Source organism: Mustelus asterias, chromosome 4, assembly GCF_964213995.1.
Source record: "Mustelus asterias chromosome 4, sMusAst1.hap1.1, whole genome shotgun sequence".
Lineage (NCBI taxonomy): Eukaryota > Metazoa > Chordata > Chondrichthyes > Carcharhiniformes > Triakidae > Mustelus > Mustelus asterias.
Genome location: NC_135804.1, coordinates 13,943,160 through 13,967,287, shown reverse-complemented (window position 1 = coordinate 13,967,287; position 24,128 = coordinate 13,943,160). Strand labels below are relative to the sequence as shown.

General features: G+C 47.8%; 1 protein-coding gene across 4 annotated transcripts in view; it reads right to left on the bottom strand.

The window, feature by feature from the left end:
- The window catches only part of gse1b (Gse1 coiled-coil protein b), a 608,766-nt gene that overhangs the window by 323,771 nt on the left and 260,867 nt on the right, over positions 1-24,128 (bottom strand). For 3 of the 4 annotated variants that reach the window (XM_078210578.1, XM_078210579.1, XM_078210582.1), the window contains exon 2: positions 12,900-13,074. In XM_078210578.1, the coding sequence (XP_078066704.1) occupies positions 12,900-13,074 (175 nt within the window). Of the gene's footprint in view, positions 1-12,899; positions 13,075-16,848; positions 16,925-24,128 lie in introns of those variants that run through there. The other variant, XM_078210583.1, reaches the window with a different exon arrangement.

Sequence of the window (24,128 nt, the reverse complement as noted above, 5' to 3'; positions counted from 1 at the left end):
CACTGCTGCCTCGCAGCTCCAGGGACCCGGGTTCGATTCCCGGCTTGGCTCACTATCTGTGTGGAGTTTGCACAACCTCCCCATGTCTGCGTGGGTTTCCTCCAGGTGCTCCGGTTTCCTCCCACAGTCCAAAGATGTACAGGTTAGGTGCATTGGCCATGCTAAATTCGCCCTCAGCGTACCCCAACAGGCGCTGGAGTGTGGCGACTTTTCACAATAACTTTCATTGCAGTGTTAATCTGAGACTACTTGTGACTAATAAATAAACTTTAGCTCCTATTGTTAACCATGGCCCAAATATCTGAACTTCTTTCACCAATCTGTGCCTGGCAACTATTCCGCAAAGTTTTGGGGTACAAATGTGGAAGGATAATTTCTTTCCGCCAGTGAATTTCTGCCATCTAGTAACTCCCCCACCCTATTTCCCAAAGGCTCCAGCTTCCTGTGGCATAGTCTCTTGTTAGGTTACAGATCATGGGCACAAGATGCTAGCTGTATACTTATTGAAGTGGCCAATTCTCTCAAGACAGGGAGTGTCAGCAGGCAAGTCATACTAAAACAACCCTTTATCCCAGTACAACATCCCAAAGAACATCACACAAGCATGATTAGACTTCTGTTTGACACCGGACCACATAAGAAGATAGCAGATATCCAAAAACTTGGTCAAAGAAATAGGTTTTAAGGGGGATCTTATATGTGAGGGTGGGTGGCGATATAAGAGAGACAGAGAGAGGTTTTGGGATGGGATTTCAGAGCCTAGGGTCTAAGCAACTGAAGGCATGGCAGCTACTCAGGCGACACGGTGGCACAGTGGTTAGCACTGCTGCTTCACAGCACCAAGGACACGGGTTCAATTCCAGCCTCAGGTCACTGTTTGTGTGAAGTTTGCACAGTCTCCCCGTGTCTGCATGGGTTTCCTCCGGGTGCTCCGATTTCCTCCCATACTCCAAAGATGTGCGAGGTTAGGTTGATTGGCCATGCTAAATTGACCCTAGTGTAGGGGGGATTAGCAGGGTAAATATGCGGGGTTACGGGGATAGGGCCTGGGTGGGATTGTGGTTGATGCAGACCCGGTGGGCCGAACGGCCTCCTTCTGCACTGTAGGGATTCTACGATTCTAATGGAGGATTGAAGAAAATCAGGAATGTGCAAGAGGCCAAAATTGAAGTTCCCAGTTGTTTGCAGGAAGTTACAGGGATTATGGAGAGACATGGTAATGAAGACAGGGATGAGAATGGAAGGTCAATCGGAATGTGACATTTGAACTCTCACCAGGATTCAGACATGAAGAGAATAAGTAATAACACTGGCAAAGATACGGGAATGGAAAATTCCCAAACTAACTTTCTTGAATTATGTTTCAAAATCATATGGATCGGAATCGTACAGTACACTGATAACTGATAACAGGCAAATAACATCATATAGGGTCTATCAAAGAGAGACAGCATTTACAAACTGACTTATTTGAGTTCAATTGTGTCCTCAGTTAATATATACCCCACAGACGCTGAATCCGCCCCCACCCCCCAGCCCCCCCTCCACCCCCAAATCTTGTTGTGTTTTACCTTTTAAGTTACAGGATAACTGTCCTCTTTCATCCAGCTCCCTGTCATAGTTTGTACCATGAGATCAAACATTTACACATCCAGTTATCTGGATAATATCCACAGTGTTGGATCTTTCACACAGTCCCGATCTTTCACATAATTAAGAAAGCCCACCAACGCCTCTAATTTCTCAGAAGACTAAGGAAATTTGGCATGTCAGCTCCGACTCTCACCAACTTTTACAGATGCACCATAGAAAGCATTCTTTCTGGTTGTATCACAACTTGGTATGACTCCTGCTCTGCCCAAGACCACAAGGAACGACTAAAGGTCATGAATGTAGCCCAATCCATCACGCAAACCAGCCTCTATCTACACTTCCCGCTGTCTCGGCAAAGCAGCCAGCGTAATTAAGGACCCCACGCACCCCGGACATTCTCTTTTCCACCTTCTTCTTTCGGGAAAAAGATACAAAAGTCTGAGGTCACGTACCAACCGACTCAAGAACAGCTTCTTCCCTGCTGCTGTCAGACTTTTGACTGGACCTACCTCGCATTAAGTTGATCTTTCTCTACACCCTGGCTATGACTGTAACACTACATTCTGCACTCTCTCATTTCCTTCTCTATGAACGGTATGCTTTGTCTGTATAGCATGCAAGAAACAATACTTTTCACTGTATGTTAATACATGTGACAATAATAAATCAAATAATAAATCAAATCAAATCAAAAATCCCTAGCCTTGCCCAGAATCTCTTTACTTTAACCCACCAAAAACGTGGCATAAAAACAAAATATTGCGGCTGCTAGAACCTGAAACAAAAACAGAAAATGCTGGAAAATCTCAGCAGGTCTGACAGCATCTGTGGAGGGAGAATAGAGCCAACGTTTTGAGTCTGGATGACCCTTCGTTAGAGCTGGCACTTCCCCTCCAGTTCTTAACTCAACCAGGAAACTAAAGAGTCATCTGTTCCCCGAACGATACTCACAACACCCAGCCGAGCTGGTCCTTTCCAGTCCCTCATCACACCCAGAATGTCCAGGGGAAAAGATGCAACCTCTGACACATTAGCCAACATTTGGTATGTTGTGAGCAATTTTGAGCCCCGTATCTAAGGAAGGATGTGCTGGCCCTGGGGAGGGCCCAGAGGAGGTTCATGAGGATGATCCTGGGAATGAAAGGCTTGATGTATGAGGAGTGTTTGAGGACACTGAGTTTGTACTCAATGTAGTTTAGAAGGATGAGGGGGGATCTTATTGAAACTTACAGAATATTGAAAGGCCTGGGTAGAGTGGACAAGATCTTTCCATTAGTAGGCGAGACTATGATCCGAGGGCACAAACTCAGAGTAAAGGGACGATCCCTTAGAACCGAGATGAGGAGGAATTTCTTCAGCCAGAGGATGGTGAATCTATGGAATTCACAGAAGGCCCTGGAGGCCAGGTCATTGAGTATATTTAAGACAGTTGGTTGTTGATTGGTAAGAGAATCAAAGGTAACAGGGAAAAGGTGGGAGAATGGCGTTGAGAAACTTATCAGCCATGATTGAATGGCACAGCAGACTCGATGGGCCGAGTGGCCTAATTCTGCTCCAATAGCTTATGGTCTTTCCCGAAGGAACAAAGGAAAGGTACAGCTTTCTTACACCTCTCTGTCCAACTGTTCAAAGCCTGTGATGATCAGAGCTTGGTTACACCCTGGATGGTCAACTCAGTGAGTGATCAAAGGGTAATGTCACCCCTCGTGGACAGAGCCCCTATGAACTGTTTCAAAATGCCTTTTCTGAGCATGGCAAGATCCCAAATAAACCTACAGTCAACATGGTTGATAAGCAGCACACTATTTCCAGGTTCTCCACTCCCCTGACCACAGTGATAACCCAGCAGATCCCCTTCATGAGACATTTCCTGTCTTGATCATCAGAGACATTTGTACCACTGGAACATTTGCGATTAACACCAGCCCACACCTGATTGCTACATTCACAGGCTTTTGCTCTTTTTATGCTCTATATCCTGTTTTAAGAAAGCGGCACATACCAGACACAAGACATTTCATTCCAGATTCTGTTAAAGTACTTGTTTTCACTGACTTAAATCTTGTGCTTCTACAAAGGTCAAGCTAGCAAAACTCAACAGTAGCCCATCCAACCTAATGCCCTCTGTATAATCTCACATCACAACCAGCTGCTCATCAGTTACATCATAGAATAGAATCATAGAATCCCGAGAGTGCGGCAGAGACCATTTGGCCATCGGGTCTGTACCGACTCACTGACAGAGTATCTTACCCAGGCCCTCTCCCCCTGCCCTAACCCCACACGTTTACCCTGCTAATCCCCCGAACCTACACATCTTTGGACATTAGGGATCAATTTAGCGTAGCCAATCCACCTAACCTACACATCTTTGGACTGTGGGAGGAAACCGGAGCACCCGGAGGAAACCCACGCAGACACGGGGAGAACGTGCAGATCCACACAGACAGTGACCCAAGGTTGGAATTGAACCCAGGTCCTTGGCACTCCGAGGCAGCAGTGCTAACCACTGTGCCACCGTGCTGCTTCCAGGCTTTCTTCTCTGTACGATAGGGAGCGAGCTGGAATTACGGCTTCTATTATTAACCTACGCTGCAAAACGTCTGTGCTTGTTTCCTGAATGAGCGCCAGGTAACTATTCTGCAAGGTTATGAGGTACCTGACTCCACCTTGTTCAGCTACACATTCAAGCAGTCTCCTGTCCTCACCCAGCGGCCTTGCATGCAAAATCCCCAGCAGGACTTGCGGAGTAGCAATCAGGAGCAATACTCCTCTGAATATCGCAATCACCCCCCCCCCGCCACCATCCCACCCAGGTGCAGGGAACCCCAAGGCAACAGCAGCACTCGCTGGGGACAGATTACAGACAGCAGCTGGGGTGTGAACATCGTTCTGTGGTTAAAAATGATTCCACCATGCGGGGAAGCGCGTCATTCAAGATAAATATTTCCCCCACAGCAAATCAAAATAAGAAAGGGTTTATTTTGCTCTTGGCTCCTGACCACTCCTCACGAGGTGGAGAGGAGGCGGGGGAGGGGGGGGGGGGCGGGGGGGTGGGATACGATGCTGCCACAAAATTCATAGCAAACCAACCCACCGTGAGGTGAACTAACACACAGCCCAGAAACACTGACTGCTGAGAAGAGTCAGCCTGCAGACCAGAAGTGGTTTGGTTCAGACAGCTGCGAGAGGAAGTGCTCACAGTGGCTCGGTGAGATTCCCAGAAACAGCCCACGCTCAGCGACGCTCGGTCCAGGGTGAGGGGGAAACAGCTCGTTGGCTGGCAGGAAGGGAAGCACCTCCCCCGCCCCACCCCCCTCCCTCCCACCCCCTCACCGCCAGCCCCACCACCTTCCTAAAAATGTCTTGGCTCAAGGATTCGCACACATAATCCAGGCTGACATCCCTGTGGCACTGGGACCGCAATCCCACCCAGGCCCTATTCCCGTAACCCCACATATTTACCCTGCTAATCCTCCTGACACTGAGGGGCAATGTAGCATGGCCAATCAACCTATCCTGCACAACTTTGGACTGTAGGAGGAAACCGGAGCACTTGGTTATCCATCTTGGTTTTTACTAAGGCATTTGCTATGAAATTATGGCATTGAACCGAATCAGGCTTCTTGCCAGAGGTGTTTGATCATCTTCTAAGCCTCCCCGAATATTAAGTTAGCACGTTCGTGTTAAAGATCCTGTGAAAAAAATCTGAAAAAAAGCATGAGTGTCTTGGTCAACATCTATCACTGAACCAACAACCTAAACTGATGAGTTGATCCATAATCTCTTTACTGTTTGTGGAACCTTGCTGTCTGCAAATTGGTCACTGTGTTTCCCTGCGTTAAATAATGACTAGACTTCAAAATAAAAGTACTTAAGTTTGGGTTATTTCCTGTGGATTAGGTGTCATACAAAAGATGAGTCGGCTTTCTAATGTCCTTTAGGGAAGGAAATCTGCCGTCCTTACCCGGTCTGGCCTACATGTGACTCCAGAGCCACAGCAATGTGGTTGACTCTCAACTGCCCATCAAAGGCAACTGCTCCCAGAGTCAAATTGCTAGCTGACATTGCCTCTTGATGACAGCTGATCCCAATACTTTCCTCACTCAAAGGTGAATTCTTCAGGCACACATATCCTTCAACCAACATCACCTCTACAAAGTACAGTGATTAGTCACTTTGCCACTTTTGCTTCTGGAGGGAATTTCGCTGCATGCGAATTAACTACATTTTAACCTACATGACATCAGTAACTTCACAACAGAAGTAATTAATTGACAGTAGAGCCCTCTGAGATGGTCTGAGGGCATGAAAGGTGCTATATAAATACATTCTTTCTTTGAGTGTTATTTGTTCGGATGCTCTCCTCATACAACGCTCCAATTATTTTTTGCCCTATTGCATCTGTTTCACACACACTTCCTTCAAAGTGAGGCACCCAGTCACTGGGTGACAATGAATACTTTGCTTCTCAGCTGCATTCTAACTGTGTGCTGAGGCTCAGACAGGCTAACAGTGGGAAGAGAATCGTGTACGTCATTTTAAACTATGGTTATCACACACACGCACACACACGCCACACACACCACACACACTCTCACACACAAATGGACACATAATACTCCTTGTATCTGCTTGGGTTTCCTTCGGGTGCTCCAGTTTCCTCCCATTGTCCAAAGGACATGCTGGTTAGGTGCACTGGCCATATTAAATTCTCCCTCAGTGTACCCGAACAGGCGCCAGAGTGTGGCGACTAGGGGATTTTCACAGTAACTCGATTGCAGTGTGAATGTAAGCCTACTTGTGACACTAATAAATAAACTTAAACTTATATGCTGCTATTGATGTTTCTCTCTCCACAGATGCTGCCAGACGTACTGAGTTTTTCCAGCATTTTCTATTTTTTTGAAATTTCTGCTATTCCTTATGCCTTCTGAAGTTAACCTTTAGTAACACATTTAATGTACAGACAGCTGTGAGAATGATACTCTGCTAGCACACTGCAACTGCTGCTAAAGCAAGCCTGTCAGCGCCTATAAAAAAAGAATGAATGACAGGTTTGGGATTCTGGATTAATGAGCAACTTAAAATTATCAAGGAATTTCAGATGTGTAACTTGTTCTATTGTTGCCTGGGTTCCATTCAAATCTGTCGATTAGATTACAGCCTGTAATTCACTTCCTCTATTGATTTTCTGATCATGAAATAAACCTTGGTTTGTTTGTTCCTCGGCTAGTTACCTCGATTACCTCGATTGTATTTCTTTATTTCAGCAGTTATGTTGTGCCACACAAAGTGAGAATGAGCTACAAAGGCCATGGGTGATTGAAGGGCAGCAGCAGAGTTCACAACAATTACCTCCTGGACGAAGGGGCAAGGGTGGTGATCAGACAGAATTCCAATTCGGAATCGCACTTCCGTTCTGGAAAGACTGTGTGCACAAGACGGGAATGTGTTGACGGTTCCTCCCAGGGGTGACTGGCTGCCCTTTGTTGACGGGGCAGCACGGTGGCATAGTGGTTAGCACTGCTGCCTCACAGCACCAGGGTTCGATTCCGGGCTTGGGTCACCGTCTGTGTGGAGTTTGCACGTTCTCCCCATGTCTGCGTGGGTTTCCTCCGCGTGCTCCGGCTTCCTCCCACAGTCGGAAGATGTGCGGGTTGGGTGGATTGGACGTGCTAAATTGCCCCTTAGTGTCGGGGGGACTAGCTAGGGTAAATGCATGGGGTTCTGGGGATAGGGCCTGGGTGGAATTGTGGTCGGTGCAGACTCGATGGGCTGAATGGCCTCCTTCTGCACTGTAGGATTCTACGATTCTCTTCACATTCTCAAACATTTGGTCCCAGAACAATACTTAATACTCTAGATTTTGAATGAATACTTAGAGCTTTATTTCAAAGGGGATTTGTTGGGACAGGTTTTCCGTAAGTTCCTAACATTAGAGGGAGTGCAATTTGATGCCCAATGTTGAACAAGCGCTCCTGAAGGAACTGAAGTGCAAGATCCTCAGTCCATCTAAACAACAAGTCACCTCACCAGACACAGTGAAATAGCTGTAATGGTTAGAAACAGAGTCGCGTAGTAATTATGATTCCTGAAGCCAATATCAGCCAAAGTTAGCCTCAACATCAAAATGGAGAAAACCGAGATAATGTGAATAAACACCAGGAACAACAACTCCATTAAGATAAGGAACACCGAGCTGGATAAGTAACATTCTTTTCCTGTCTGGGTGGTGTTGTAAGTACTATTGGTGAGATAGGCAAGGATGTAAAAATCAGAATTGGGAAGCTTAGAGTATCATCCATCACTCTCTCCAACCTCTGGAAATCAAGAGAGGCCACTAAGGCCACAAAATTAAAGATCTTCAACTCCAACTTAAAGTCTGTGTTGTATTTTCTTTATTCTTTCTCGGGATGTGGGCGTCACTGGCTAGGCTAGCGTTTTTTGCCCATCGCTAATCACCATTGAGAGAGTGGTAGTGTACCCCCTTCTTGAACCGCTGCAGATGCTGTGATGTAGGTACACCAACAGTACTGTTAGCAAGGGAATTCCAGGATTTTGACCCCCACAACAGTGAAGAAATGGCAATATAGTTCCAAGTCAGAAGAGAAAATGCTGGAAAATCTCAGCAGGTCTGGCAGCATCTGTAAGGAGAGAAAAGAGCTGACGTTTCGAGTCCAGACGATCCTTTGTCAAACAAAGGACGGCACGGTAGCACAGTGGGCGGCACGGTAGCACAGTGGTTAGCACTGCTGCTTCACAGCTCCAGGGACCTGGGTTCGATTCCCGGCTTGGGTCACTGTCTGTGTGGAGTTTGCACATTCTCCTCGTGTCTGCGTGGGTTTCCTCCGGGTGCTCCAGTTTCCTCCCACAGTCCAAAGATGTGCAGGTTAGGTTGATTGGCCATGCTAAAATTACCCTTAGTGTCCTGAGATGCGTAGGTTAGAGGGATTAGTGGGTAAATGTGTAGGGATATGGGGATAGGGCCTGGGTGGGATTGTGGTCGGTGCAGACTTGATGGGCCGAATGGCCTCTTTCTGTGCTGTAGGGTTTCTATGATCAAATATCAATTGGAGATGGTTAGATTCTCTCTTGCTACAGCTGGCCATTGCCTGGTACTTGGGTGGTGTGAATGTTACTTGCCACTTATTAGCCCAAGCCTTAATATTTTCCATTGCTGCATTTGGAAATGGACGGCTTCAGTATTTGAGGAGTTGGGAATGATACTGAACATTGTGCGGTCAACAGTGAACATCTCCACTTCTGACCTATTGATGGAAGGAATATCATTGATGAAATAGCTGAAGATGACTGGGCCTAGGATGCTACCCTGAGGAGGCAATGGAGAGGTGATGGCCTAGTGGTATTATCGCTGGACTCTTAATTCAAAAACCCAGCTAAAGTTCTGGGGACCCGGGTTCGAATCCGCCACAGCAGATGGTGGAATTTGAATTCAAATAAAAATTATCTGGATTTAAGAATCTACTGATGACCATGAAACCATTGTCGATTGTCGGAAAAACCCTTCTGGTTCATTAATGTCCTTTAGGGAAGAAAATCTGCCGTCCTTACCTGATCTGGCCTACATGTGACTCCAGAGCCACAGCAATGTGGTTAACTCTCAATTGCCCTCAAGCAACTAGGGATGGGCAATAAACATTCACACCATCCAAGTACCAGGCAATGGCCAGCTGTAGCAAGAGAGAATCTAACCATCTCCAATTGATATTTGATCATAGAAACCCTACGGCACAGAAAGAGGCCATTCGGCCCATCGAGTCTGCACCGACCACCATGGCCAGCCAGTGACGCCCATGTCTCATAAATGAATAAACAAAAAATCTCTGGCAGTGATGTCCCGGGACTGAGATAATTGGCCTCCAACCACCAGAATCAGCTTCCTTTGAATCGGGTATGACTCGTGCCAGCGGGAGAATTTTCCACCTGATTCCCATTGACTTGCTCAGTCTCCTTGATGCCACACTCATTCAAATGCTGCCTTGATATCAAGGGCAGTCACTCTCACCTCACCTCTTGAGTTCAACTCTATTGTCCATGTTTGGACCAAGACTGTAATGAGGCCAGGAGCTGAGTGACCCCCTGACTGCGATTATACAGCACAGCACATATTCTTGTGTTGAAGTATGACATTCAGACACAGCCAGCAACAGTTCCTACATGTTTTATGGGAGGGTGAGCAAAAATTATATGATCAAGTATGCCGCATGATTGTATCATGCATATTATTACTGCTTGGGGCAGCATTCTGGTCGTGAGATATACAAGTTGCAAAACTGAAAAGAAACTTTATGTCAAAAAAGCAAAAGAAATGCTAACTGTACATGAATAAGATTGTTTACGGTAATACTGAATTACATTTAGCCATTTGTTTGTACTGTTCTTATCCCTCTTAGTCACAATTTGCAACTGCTACCATAATTGCATACATTCTAGTTAGCTCTTTTATCAATTGCCCACCTTTTTACTGTGTTTGAATTCCCAGGTTAAAAAAAAACCCTCACTAATCTTATCCAGTGGCATTCACGGAAAGATACACAACAGAAAGAGGCCATTCAGTGAAATTGTCCAATTAATCACATGGTAAAAGCAAAATACTGCAGAGGCGGGAATCTGAAACAAAAACAGAAAATCTGGAAAATCTCAGCAGATCTGACAGCATCTGCGGGGAGAGAATCGAGCCAATATTTTGGATGATCCTTCTTTAGAGCTACTCTACATCAGAGAGACCAAATGTAGACTGGGTGATAAAAGGCTCTGATGAAGGGCCATCCAGACTCGAAACGTTGGCTCTATTCTCTCTCCACAGATGCTGTCAGACCTGCTGAGATCTTCCAGCACTTTCTGTTTTTGTTGCAATTAATCACACGTCTCTGTTCTAACCCTTTAGGCCTGTAATTAGTCCTTTCAGTACTTATCTCAGTCTCTTTTGAAAGTTACTGTTGAATTTGCATCCACTACCCTTTCAGGTAGACCATAACAACTCGCCCCAGTAAAAAAAAAATATTTTCTCATGTCACAAAGAACAAAGAAGATTACAGCACAGAAACAGGCCCTTCGGCCCTCCACGCCTGCACCGACCATGCTGCCTGACTGAACTAAAACCCCCTACCCTTCCGGGGACCATATCCGTCTATTCCCATCCTATTCATGTATTTGTCAAGACGCCCCTCAAAAGTCACGATTGTATCCGCTTCCACTACCTCCCCCGGCAACGAGTTCCAGGCACCTACTACTCTCTGTGTAAAAAATCTGCCTCGTACATCTCCTTTAAACCTTGCCCCTCGAACCTTAAACCTGTGCCCCCTAGTAATTGACTCTTCCACCCTGGGAAAAAGCTTCTGACTATCCACTCTGTCCATGCCTCTCATAATCTTGTAGACTTCTATCAGGTCTCCCCTCAACCTCCGTCGCTCCAGTGAGAACAAACCAAGTTTCTCCAACCTCTCCTCATAGCTAATGCCCTCCATACCAGGCAACATCCTGGTAAATCTTTTCTGTACCCTCTCCAAAGCCTCCACATCCTTCTGGTAGTGTGGCGACCAGATTTGAACACTATATTTTAAGTGCGGCCTAACTAAGGTTCTATAAAGCTGTAACATGGCTTGCCACTTTTTAAACTCAATGCCCCGACCGATGAAGGCAAGCATGCCGTATGTCTTCTTGACTACCTTCTCCACCTGCATTGCCACTTTCAGTGACCTGTGTACCCAGATGCCTTTGCCTATCAATACTCTTAAGGGTTCTGCCATTTACTGTCACCTCTGGCTATTTTGCCCATCATCTTAAACCTGTGTCCTCTGGGTAGCCTCTGGGATCAATCTTACTTAATCGATGAGATTTTGACCCAGTCTCAATCTCCTTCTCTCCTCGTAGAACAATCTCAGGTGAAGTCTTTAATTTCCCTACTTTAGCCACTTCTCTCGCCTAGCTCCCCTCCCCTGCCCCCGCCAGCTCACCACATACCATTATTGGGTGGCACGGTGGCACAGTGGTTAGCACTGCTGCCTCACAGCGCCAGGGATCCGGGTTCGATTCCCGGCTTGGGTCACTGTCTGTGTGGAGTTTGCACATTCTGCCCGTGTCTGCGTGGGTTTCCTCCGGGTGCTCCAGTTTCCTCCCGCAGTGCAAAAATGTGCGGGTGAGATTGGTTGGCCGTGCTAAATCGACCGTAGTGTCAGAGGGATTAGCAAGGTAAATATGTGGGGTTACGGGAATAGGGCCTGGGTGGGATTGTGGTCGGTGCAGACTCGGTGGGCCGAATGGCCTCCTTCTGCACTGTAGGGATTCTACATTACTTCGCCTGGGCCTCATCAAATGAAAGGGCCGGCTTCTCTCACTGTTGGTGGGCCTTCTTCCTTAAAGCAAACTGACCTCCATTCGGACTTAATGGGCAGTGGCATTGTGCAGGGCATAAAATTAGCTTTACACCCAGTCCCCACAACCTCACATGTTTATTGTACCGCAATAGCACAACAACCGGCAGCAAAGCCCTCAGCCGTTGATTTAAGCACACGAGTCAATATTTTGCATCTAACCGTACGAGTAAGTAACACAGCCCCCAGACCCAGTTTTAAAATGGCCAACACCACCATGCCAGCCAGTGAGTAAATCCAGTGCCAGTATAAATCCAGGATTTGGAGCTGTCGGAATGCTAATTCCCAGCCCTCGTCAGCCATGCCTTACTGTGCATTGGAGGCGATACTAGGTGACATTCGGTGGCATCCGATTGGTTGGTGGGAGCAGCCCCAGACCCCACACACAATGCAATTCTCTAACCACTGACCTCAAGGTCACAGTGATCTGAATCTCTGCTCGTGACAAAGGGCCACTAGTACCGGGGGCTGTGGAGAAATGCACGCTGAACGACCCAAACATGCCATCTGGGCTGGAGGAAGGGACAATACACGGAGCAAGCAAGTGGGAGAAAACACAAGAGACAGGAATACAAATGAGCAAACCCCAAACCAAACTGTCTAATATTAGAAGCTGTGTAGCTGCCTGGAGGGGAACATCTATTATTCAGCATGCAAAAGCTGTGAAGCAGCTAAACCTCAGGCTATATGTGTCCCCTGTAGGCATCTCTGTTGCGTTGTACATCAACCTAGTTCACATCGGTTCAAAGTTCATTGTTCCTTGAGGTACCTCCATGTAACAGCTGTTGAATAGCAAATGCTGATAACAAGCAAATCATCTCCACATTCTGACCTGTTAATGAGATTTGACTGCGCCTTTTTTTTTTAAAAGCATGACTGACTGTCAGGAAGTAGCAAAAGTTCACCCACTTGTGGTTTCGTGCTCCAGACTCCCTACATCCACCGTTAGCCGAGGCGCGTGTGACAGGGATGTGTCCGTGGTGACCTGCTTAATCTCCTCTGAAGACTCCCCTCTGCCCAGGGGACAGCTTGACGCCCCCTGCTTCTTGCTGGAACTGGAAAGGTGAAGCGGCGAAGATGGCTCCTGTTGTGAAAAGGGAAGGAAGATTTTAGCCTGTTTGAAATTAGAAGCGATGGATACCGTTCCCCGAGCCACTCCCCGGCCCTTTCCACTCGAAATGCAGAACAATGTACAAATTCATTACGAGCCTGTCTAAAGTGCAAGCACTGACTGCCCACTGTCCAAAGTCATCGAAGTGGGCTAACTTCTCTATTTCTTCAAGATACATTTTGCTTCCCCATCCCCTCTCCGAAGGGCAGTGACTCCACATTGGTGCAAGTTCCACTGGCACAGGACATGTCGTGGCTCTCCCGGTGTTTGCTCTGTGAGTCTCATCCTCGGCCTGATGGCAATAGCAAGCGCACACACTTTGCAGGAGGCCTGGCAGGAATGGCAATCCCTACAGTGCACAAGGAGGCCATTCGGACCATCGCGTCTGCACCGACTCTCCGACAGAGTATCCCACCCAGGCCCTATTCTTGTGACCCCACATATCTACCCCACTAATTTCTCTAACCTACTCATTTTGGGACTCCAAGGGGCAATTTACTGTGGTAAATGCACGTAACCTGCACGTCTTTCGGACAGTGGGAGGAAACCAGAGCGCCCGGAGGAAACCCACGCAAACAGGGGAGAATGTACAAACTCCACACAGACAGTCACCCAAGGCCGGAATTTAACCTGGGTCCCTGGCGCTGTGAGGCAGCAGTGCTAACCACTGTGACACCGTGTGCCACCTGTCTTGGTTTCCTCTCCCTATCCATGATTCAGTGAGACCAACTTTAATGCCCTGCCTGAACACTTCACCATTTCAATGAGGTAACAAAGCACAAATCAAGGTTTGAACATGGGGCTTTCTTGTCTACACGGGTCAGACACTTTTTCCCTCATTTGATTTTCCAATCGATGTTACATGCATGGCACAATCTCCCCACTGTGAACGGGGAAGTCAGTCCCATCCCCCACTGATTTGACTCAGTTGGTCCTTGGGTGTCCTTCTCCACCTAGTGTTTCAACTAAGAACTAACCAATCTCAGCCCAAGAGATGGAAAGCTCCTTCCTCAATCCTCACCTCGGGTCAACATCCAGTGCGCTACAACTGACCCTTGTTACTGACACAAGTCCGCAAGATTACATCGGGGCTGGGAGCACAGCTCTGAAGACCCTTGTGGTGAAGCGAATCATTGCAATACAGGGCAGCATGGTGGTGCAATGGTTGTCATGATGTGGAGATGCCGGCGTTGGACTGGGGTAAACACAGTAAGAAGTTTAACAACACCAGGTTAAAGTCCAACAGGTTTATTTGGTAGCAAAAGCCACACAAGCTTTCGAGGCTCTGAGCCCCTTCTTCAGGTGAGTGGGAATTCTGTTCACAAACAGAACTTATAAGACACAGACTCAATTTACATGAATAATGGTTGGAATGCGAATACTTACAACTAATCCAGTCTTTAAGAAACAAAACAATGGGAGTGGAGAGAGCATCAAGACAGGCTAAAAAGATGTGTATTGTCTCCAGACAATGTGTCTTATAAGTTCTGTTTGTGAACAGAATTCCCACTCACCTGAAGAAGGGGCTCAGAGCCTCGAAAGCTTGTGTGGCTTTTGCTACCAAATAAACCTGTTGGACTTTAACCTGGTGTTGTTAAACTTCTTACGGTGCAATGGTTAGCATTGCTGCCTCACAGTGCCAGGGACCCGGGTTCAATTCCTGGCTTGGGTCAGTGACTGTGCGGAGTCTGTACACTCTCCCCATATCTGTGTGGGTTTCCTCCGGGTGCTCCGGTTTCCTCCCACGGTCTGAAAGGCGTGCTGGTTAGGGTGCATTGGCCGTGCTAAATTCTCCCTCAGTCTACCTGAACAGCTGGAGTGTGGCGACTCGGGAATTTTCACAGTAACTTCATTGCAGTGTTAATGTCAGCCTATTCGTAACTAATAAATAAACTTTAAAAAGGAGATGCACAAATTACACTGAGTTATTCAATGCATATTTGAGATCACCCAATGGACAAAGGCAAGAAAGCAGTTGTTTCAAAAATGTTATTGTTGTTTCTCTTCCTGCACCTAGTGATGCACAAGACGCATTTTTATCTGTTTTCATGGCTCCTAACAGAACAGACCAGAACAGGTCGCCAGTCTATTGCCCAGGGCATGTAGCTTGAGGGACGCCACTCCACACCAAGCGTGGCTGACCAGGAATCTCTCTCGCACTTACTGCCAGCCATTGGCGAGTTTGAAAAGAGTTTGCAGGTTGGCACATGCAACATGTTTGACCACCTTATGAAAGTACCTTCCTCAGAATCAGATCCCGGGGTGAGACTCTAACCCGGGGCTTCTGGCTCAGAGGCAGGTTCGCTACCCCACTGCGCCACAAGAGCACCATTTTTAATCATGAGAGCCCAGCACTTTACAGTTGAGTTATGTTTCCGAGAAATCGTGTTGAAGAACATGATGTGGAGTTAAAGAACACCGACAGAAAATTGGACTTTGATTTCATTCTCGGAATAAACCACTTGAGACCAACATCACAGCAGCAAAGCGCTATCTTTGTAACACGTAGCGTTACCTCCCTAACAGTTCTGGTGCTACAGTGACAGCATGTGAGCATACCCATGTGAAGTGCACAACATTACATGGGCTGATGCCAGCTTTTGAGGTTAACTTGGTGGCACAGCTTCAGGTGCAGGGAGCATGCATGCTAATGCTGTGAATGAAGAACTGCATGCAAGGGAAACTTTTAAAGGGAAGGGCCAATTAAAGGGGAAGTGTCAGGGGGACAAATATTCTAAAAGGCTTTTCAGGCATCTTCTCTAAGAATGAGCAGAGCAAGCGGCAGGTGAAAATGAAGCAAGCAAAGATGCAAAGTGACAAGCCAGCCCACTCAGGCAGCCCACTTTTTGTTTAAAAAAGGACTCGCAATTCCATAACAGCTTCATAACCCCAGGACACCCCAAAGCACTCTGCAGCCAATGCTGAAGTCACTGTTATCATATCGGAAACACTGCAGCCAATTTACTCACAGTAAGATCCCCCAAATAGCAATGGGATAGTGATCAGATTATCTGTTCCACTGATTTTGATTTAAAAAGAAATCGGGGCGGCACGGTGGCACAGTGGTTAGCACCAGTGCCTCACAGCGCCAGGGACCTGGGTTCGATTCCCGGCTTGGGTCACTGCGTGGGTTTCCTCCAGTTTCAGTCCGAAAGGCGTGCTGTTTTTTAGTTTGATGCAGTGTCCCTTTAAGGGGCTGCTCTTTTGATTTGTCCCTCAGTTTGGTCAATTGAGTAAAAAGTCTAAAGCCAAAGAATTGTTGAAAGAATTACACCCTCCCCTCAAGAATTTTCTTCAGTGTCTCCCAGTCGACGAGAGCCATCTGCTTTCAGATCGGATTTGTATTGTTTGAATTTCTCTCCACAAGACTTCAATTTTTAAACATTCCCTTCTCTTTGCCCACCACCTCTGATGCCCCCCCCCCCCCCCCCCCCCACCGCCCTCCCCATCCCACCCCCCACCCTAGGAGTAGCTCAGGGCTCTGAGCTTAGTTGCCATTAGTGACCGAGGGAGTGGGGGAGGGTGGGGGGTGGCGGACAGCGTGTGCTGATCATCCCGTCTCCTCACTTTGAGGCCGGTGCTTCAAGGTTCCGTAGAGATTGGTGGGACATGGGTGTCCGCAGTGACAGGAAATGAAATTTGAGTTCCACAGACACCTCCCCCCGCCCCGCAACACCACCCTCCCTCCCCCCCCCCCCCCCCACCACGCCCCCCCCCCCCACCCCCCCCCCCCCCCGCCGCCGTTACCTCAAATTGGGCAGAGGCCAAACTGCCCACCGCAGCATTGGAACAGAATGACAGGAAACATTTGTTTTTCGGCAGAGGGAAAGATAAACAGGTCCCCCGGCCTTCACGAGCTACCACAGTCCAGCTTTACGTGTGAAAGCAGCGACTACAACTTCTCTTCAGTTATCGCAGGGTTCCTGCTCCCCTCTCCAACTGAAAACTGTTCTCGAGTTGGAATGAAGCACTGGCGTTATCATCTGGCCCCAACTGAAGAGGCGAGCTCTCACTGCGTATCTATCTCCCTGCCCAGCTGTCCATGTAGTTGAGGAAGAACAGAATCAGAGGAGAGGCTTTTTCTCAGAGCTTTGATCGTCTCTGTCCTGTTGGCGTGCACACAAAACCCCCCCGCTCCCCGCCCCATAGCAGAATTATTTCACCTCTGTGTAATGACTGTCATCGGGCAATTGAGATGGGCCTGTTAGAATGTGAACCCCCTGACTAAGGGCCAAATTGATGGGCCAATCAGGGAGCCTCTTACTTTGTACTTAACCAGAAGTGTCAGTTCCTCTGAAATGGCCGAACAAGCCATTATGGCCAACAGGCTGCCACAATACACAACAAGGGGAGCTAGGGTGGGTAATAAAAACGGCCTTGCCAACCATTGCCCAGGCCCTGAAAACAAATTAAAGGATGTTAGTTGGTGCATCATCCTCTATTTCAATCCTATCAGCCCACGTGGTGGCACGGTAGCACAGTGGTTAGCACTGCTGCCTCACAGCTCCGGGAACCCAGGTTCGATTCCAGCCTTGGGTGTCTGTCTGTGTGGAGTTTGCACATTCTCCATGTGTCTGCGTGGGTTTCCTCCCGGTGCTCTGGTTTCCTCCCACAGTCCAAAGATGTGCTGGTTGGGTACATTGGCAGTGCTAAATTGCCCCTCAGTGTACCTGAACAGGCACCAGAGTGTGGCGAATAGGGGATTTTCACAGTAACTTCATTGCAGTGTTAATGTAAACCTACTTGTGACTAATGAATACATTTTAATTTTATGTCGTAGCTCAGGGGTTAGTACTGTTGCCTCACAGTTCTGGGGACCCGGGTTCGATCCCAGCCTTGGGTGTCTGTCTGTGTGGAGTTTGCACGTTCTCCCCGTGTCTGCGTGGGTTTCCTCCGGATGCTCCGGTTTCCTCCCACAGTCCAAAGACATACTGGTTTGGTGCATTGGCCATGATAAATTGCCCCTCAGTGTACCCGAACAGCCACCGGAGTGTGGCTACTAGGGGATTTTCACAGCAACTTCATTGCAATGTTAATGTAAGCCTACTTGTGACGAATAAATAAACTTTAATTTTATGTGGTGGCACAGTAGCACAGTGGTTAGCACTGCTTCTTCAATGCGCCAGGGAGCCGGGTTTGATTCCCGGCTCGGGTCACTGTCTGTGTGGAGTTTGCACATTCTCCTCGTGTCTGCGTGGGTTTCCTCCGGGTGCTCCGGTTTCCTCCCACAGTACAAAGATGTGCGGGTTAGGTGGATTGGCCATGCTAAATTTCCCCATGGTTTCCCAAGATGTGCAGGTTAGATGGATTCACCATGTGTGGGGTTACAGGGATATCATCATAGAAATCATAGAATCCCTACAGTACAGAAAGAGGCCATTCGGCCCATCGAGTCTGCACCGACCACAATCCCACCCAGGCCCTACCCCCATATCCCTACATATTTTACCCACTAATCCCTCTAATCTACGCATCCCAGGACACTAAGGGGCAATTTTAGCATGGCCAATCAACCTAATCCGCACACCTTTGGACTGTGGGAGGAATCCGGAGCACCCGGAGGAAACCCACGCAGACATGAGGAGAATGTGCAAACTCCACACAGACAGTGACCCAAGCCGGGAATCGAACCCAGGTCCCTGGAGCTGTGAAGCAGCAGTGCTAACCACTGTGCTACCGTGCCGCCCCAATATGGTGGGGCAGATGGCCTGGGTTAGACACTCAGTGGTAGCCATGATGTGGAGATGCCGGCGTTGGACTGGGGTAAGCACAGTAAAAAGTCTCACAACGCCAGGTTAAAGTCCAACAGATTTATTTGGTAGCACAAGTCACTAGCTTTCAGAGCTCCGAAAGGCCTTGCCCTGTCACCAGGGTAACGTGGGTGCCACAGGAACAGGAGTCAGCCATTCAGCCCCTTGAACCTGTTTCTCCATACAAGTGGTCCACAATTTCTAGGTGTCCAGATCACCAACAACTTGACCTGGTCCCTGCACGCTGATGCTATAGTTAAGAAAGCCCACCAATGCCTTTAATTTCTCAGGAGGCTAAAGAAATTTGGTATGTCCACTACAACTCTCACCAATTTTTACCGGTGCACGATAGAAAACATTCTTTCTGGTTGTATCACAGCTTGGTATGACTCCTGCTCTGACCAAGACCGTAAGAAATTACAAAAGGTTGTGAATGTAGCCCAATCCACCACGCAAACCAGCCTCCACTGACTCTGTCTACACTTCCCGCTGCCTTGGGAAAGCAGCCAACATAATCAAGGGTCCCCACGCACCCCGGACATTCTCTCTTCCACCTTCTTCTGTTGGGAAAAAGATACAAAAGTCTGAAAACACGTACCAACCAACTCAAGAACAGCTTCTTCCTTACTGTCATCAGACTTTTGAATGGACTTACCATATATATGAATCTGACCTTACCCTAGCTATGACTGTAACACTATATTCTGTACCCTCTCCTTTCCTTCTCCCCTATGTACTCTATGAATGGTATGCTTTGTCTGTATAGCGCGCAAGAAACAATACTTTTCACTGTATCCAATACATAGAATCATAGAATCGTACAGTGCAGAAAGAGGCCATTCGGCCCATCGAGTCTGCACCAACCACAATCCCACCCAAGCCCTATCCACATATCCCTACATATTTACCCACTAACCCCTCTAACCTATGCATCCCGGGACACTAAGGGGCAATTTAGAATGGCCAATCAACCTGGCCCGCACATCTTTGGACTGTGGGAGGAAACCGGAGGACTGGGAGAAAACCCACGCAGACACAGGGAGAATGTGCAAACTCCACACAGACAGTGACCCGAGCCGGGATTCGAACCCAGGTCCCTGGAGCTGTGAAGCAGCAGTGCTAACCACTGTGCTACCGTGCCGCCCATGTCACAATAATAAATCAAATCAAATACCCTTGCCCATCAAAAACCCATCAATCTCGGATTTTGAAATATTCAACTGATCTCCCCAGCCCCAAACCACTTTTATGGGTGTCTGCTGAGATTGTAGCTGGAATTTTACTCCGGAGCGGGTGAGGCTCACAGAACAGAATTCTCCGTTGGCCTCGGGTGGGATTTTACGAATCTCGCCTGAGCGAGGTCATAAAATCCCGGGCTGTGGGTCATCGCCTATGTGTGAATCCTTGTTGGCATTGACAAAAACCGTGGTTCTCAGCGAAGAGCATGGACAATATCTACCATATTGATGGATCAATGAGTCATAAGGAACAAGGCAGTCTCTTAGTGAGACTGGTGAGTGAGAGAACCGGTCCTGGAGCCACTCGGAAGAGGAATACAGAACTGCCGCTGGTGCACAAAATAGTCAGAAGGAAAGGAAATGGAGGGAAGATAGCAGAGATACGTGGAGGCAGAGTGTCAGCTAGAGATAAGGAAAGAGTGAAAGGAAGTCACCCAGTGTGGACTCGTGTAAAAGTAACAGAAAAAAAAGCTTGCATTTTGCTGACACCTGATTATCTTCCAGGCACAAGGGATGAAATAGTGTACAAAAATATTAGCCCAGCCATTGCCTTCACCAGAATACTGGCCAACACACACTGAAGTGGCTGATAACGTCATGCATTGATATAACGTTTTTAATATATAAAAGTTTCCCACAGGATAACCCCCATGTTCAGACTACAGCAAGACTGTCAATTTACAGGAACGTTTCTGGCACGCTCCGGGAATGGGAGGCGCTGGTTCACCAAATATGCCGGATAACTGAGATTTGTGGTGCGTTCCGCATTTTCATCCAATGAGGAAGCTCCAAGGGGTGAGGTCTCCCGAGAGACGTGGGAGAACGTGAATCAAGTGAGGGGCGCTGGGGGGAGACGGTGCTGCAAAGCAGTGGGAGGCAGAGACCAGAGAGAGGACGGGCTGCCAATAACTATTACCGGTGATTTTGATATCTCCAATCATAGAAGAATCACCGAGTTCCGACAGTGCAGAAGGAGGCCATTCGACCCATCGAGTCTGCACCGACTCTCCGACAGAGTATCTCACCCAGCGACACACGCCGCCCTATCCCCATAACACCACACGTTAGCCCCACTAATCTCCTTAACCTACACAGCTTGGGATACTAAATGGCAATTTAGCATGGTCAATCCACCTAACCTGCACTTCTTTGGACTGTGGGAGGAAACCGGAGCACTTGGAGGAAACCCACGCAGACACAGGGAGAATGTGCACAGACAGTGACCTAAGACGGGAATCGAACCCGGCTCCCTAGCGCTGTGAGGCAGCAGTGCTAACCGCTGTGCCGCCGGGCCACCTAATCAAAAGCAGACCTGACAGACCCCACCCCAGAATTCCAGCCATTGACAAGGTACCGCATGGTAGGTTGTTGCATAAGGTTAAATCTCACAGGATCCAGGGTGAGGTATCTAAATGGATACAAAATTGGCTTCTTGACAGAAGCCAGAGGATGGTTGTAGAGAGTTGTTTTTCAAACTGGAGGCTGTGACCAGCGGTGTGCCTCAGGGATCAGTGCTGGGTCCACTGTTATTTGTCATTTATATTAATGATTTGGATGAGAATATAGGAGACATGGTTAGTAAGTTTGCAGATGACACCAAGATTGGTGGCATGGTGGACAGTGAAGAAAGTTATCTCCAATGGGAACGGGATCTTGATCAATTGGGCTAATGGGCTGATGAATGGCAGATGGAGATTAATTTAGACAAATGCGAGGTGATGCATTTTGGTAGATTGAACCAGTGTAGGACTTACTCAGTTAATGGTAAGGGCGTTGGGGAGAGTTACAGAACAAAGAGATCTAGGGGTACATGTTCATAGCTCCTTGAAAGCGGAGTCACAGGTGGACAGAGTGGTGAAGAAGGCATTCGGCATGCTTGGTTTCATCGGTCAAAACATTGAATACAGGAGTTGGGACGTCTTATTGAAGTTGTACAAGACATTGGTAAGGCCACACTTGGAATACTGTGTGCAGTTCTGCTCACCCTGCTATAGAAAGGATATTATTAAACTAGAAAGAGTGCAGAAAAGATTTACTAGGATGCTAGCGGGACTTGATGGATTGAGTTATAAGGAGAGGCGGGATAGACTGGGACTTTTTTCTCTGGAGCGTAGGAGGCTGAGGGGTGACCTTATAGAGGTCTATAAAATAATGAGGGGCATAGACAAGGTAGATAGTCAATGTCTTTTCCCAAAGGTAGGGGAGTCTAAAACTAGAGGGCATAGGTTTAAGGTGAAAGGGGAAAGATAGAAAAGTGTTCAGAGGGGCAATTGTTTCACACAGACGGTGGTGAGTGTCTGGAACAAGCTCATGATGTGGAGATGCCGGCGTTGGACTGGGGTAAACACAGTAAGAAGTTTAACAACACCAGGTTAAAGTCCAACAGGTTTATTTGGTAGCAAAAGCCACACAAGCTTTCGAGGCTCTGAGCCCCTTCTTCAGGTGACTCACCTGAAGAAGGGGCTCAGAGCCTCGAAAGCTTGTGTGGCTTTTGCTACCAAATAAACCTGTTGGACTTTAACCTGGTGTTGTTAAACTTCTTACTGTGGAACAAGCTGCCAGAGGTAGTAGTAGAGGCGGGTACAATTTTGTCTTTTAAAAAGCATTCAGATGGTTACATGGGTACGATGGGTATAGAGGGATATGGATCAAATGCGGGCAATTGGGATTCGCTTAGGGGTTTTAAAACAAAAAGGGTAGCATGGACAAGTTGGGCCAAATGGCCTGTTTCTATGCTGTAAACCTCTATGACTCTATAAATAGAGAATTCCGGGTAGAGTGCTGGATAATGGAAATGTTATTCTATACAGTGCCTTTAACATTGTAAAACGATACAAGATGCTTTTTCAAAATTCATTTATGGGATGTGGGTGTCGCTGGCTAGGCCAGCATTTATTGCCCATCCCTAATTGCCCTCAAGAAGGCAGTGGTGAGCTGGGAAAGAATCGGCGATATATTTCCATGTCTGGATGGTGAGTGGTTTGGAGGGGAACCTGCAGGTGGGGGTGTTCCCCATGCACCTGCTGCCCTTGTCCTTCTCGGTGGTAGAGGTCACGGGTTTGGAAGGTGCTGTCGAAGGAGCCTTGGTGAGTCAGTGCGGTGCATCTTGTAGGTGGCACACACTGCTGCCACTGTGCGTCGGTGATGGAGGAGGTGAATGTTTAAGGTGGTAGATGGGGTGTCAGCCAAGCAGGCTGCTTTGTCCTGGATGGCAGCGAGCTTAATATTATCAAACAAAATTTGACCCTGCCTCTCATCCTTCCTCTCCTTAAAACCTACCTCTCAGCCAAGCTTTTGGACATCTGTTCTATATCACCTTGTTGGGTGTGAGATTGTGTTTGATAACTCTGCTGTGACACGCTCTGGGATGTTTTGTCACAAGATAAAGGTGCTTATACAAGTGCTTTATTTTATAGTCTGTTTTTTCACACATACACGGTGAACAGCAGGGCCCAGTTTCCTGGCAGGCTATTTAAACCTGTTCCAAACTCAGCTTTTCCAGTAAGTCCCCGCCCCCAGCGGCACATGTCCCTTTAAGATGCTGCATTTCCAAAGGCACTGACTTCATCGTGGACTCAGCTCCAAAGTAAAACCTGCTGGAGAATCTGGAACACATTTAATTGCCCCGCATCAATCCACAGCCGAGTGCTTGCAGCGTGAGACATGCTCAGGAGCTGTCCGTGCGAAGGGAAATTAATTAGTTTCAGTGGCTTACAATGACCTGGCAGCCATATGGAATATGTTTAAAGCTGTAACCCCAATTTATCTTGTCACAGTCTCAAACCTTCCATAGAGAGTCTCTTAAATTTCTATCTGTCGCCGCAGATCAGAGATGCTCCCTTTTAAAGGATTTCAGCCCTTGTGCGTAATCCATCTCCATGGTCTCTCAGTGCTGCTCCAGCCGCTACCCCCAGCACCTCTCTCCACCCCAAACGCCCCCCCCCCACCCTCCCCAACCCCTCACTCCACCTCCCCTCCATCCCCATCTCCCCCCACCCCCCCCCCTCCACCCACCCTGCCCAAACTCCCTCCACCCCAA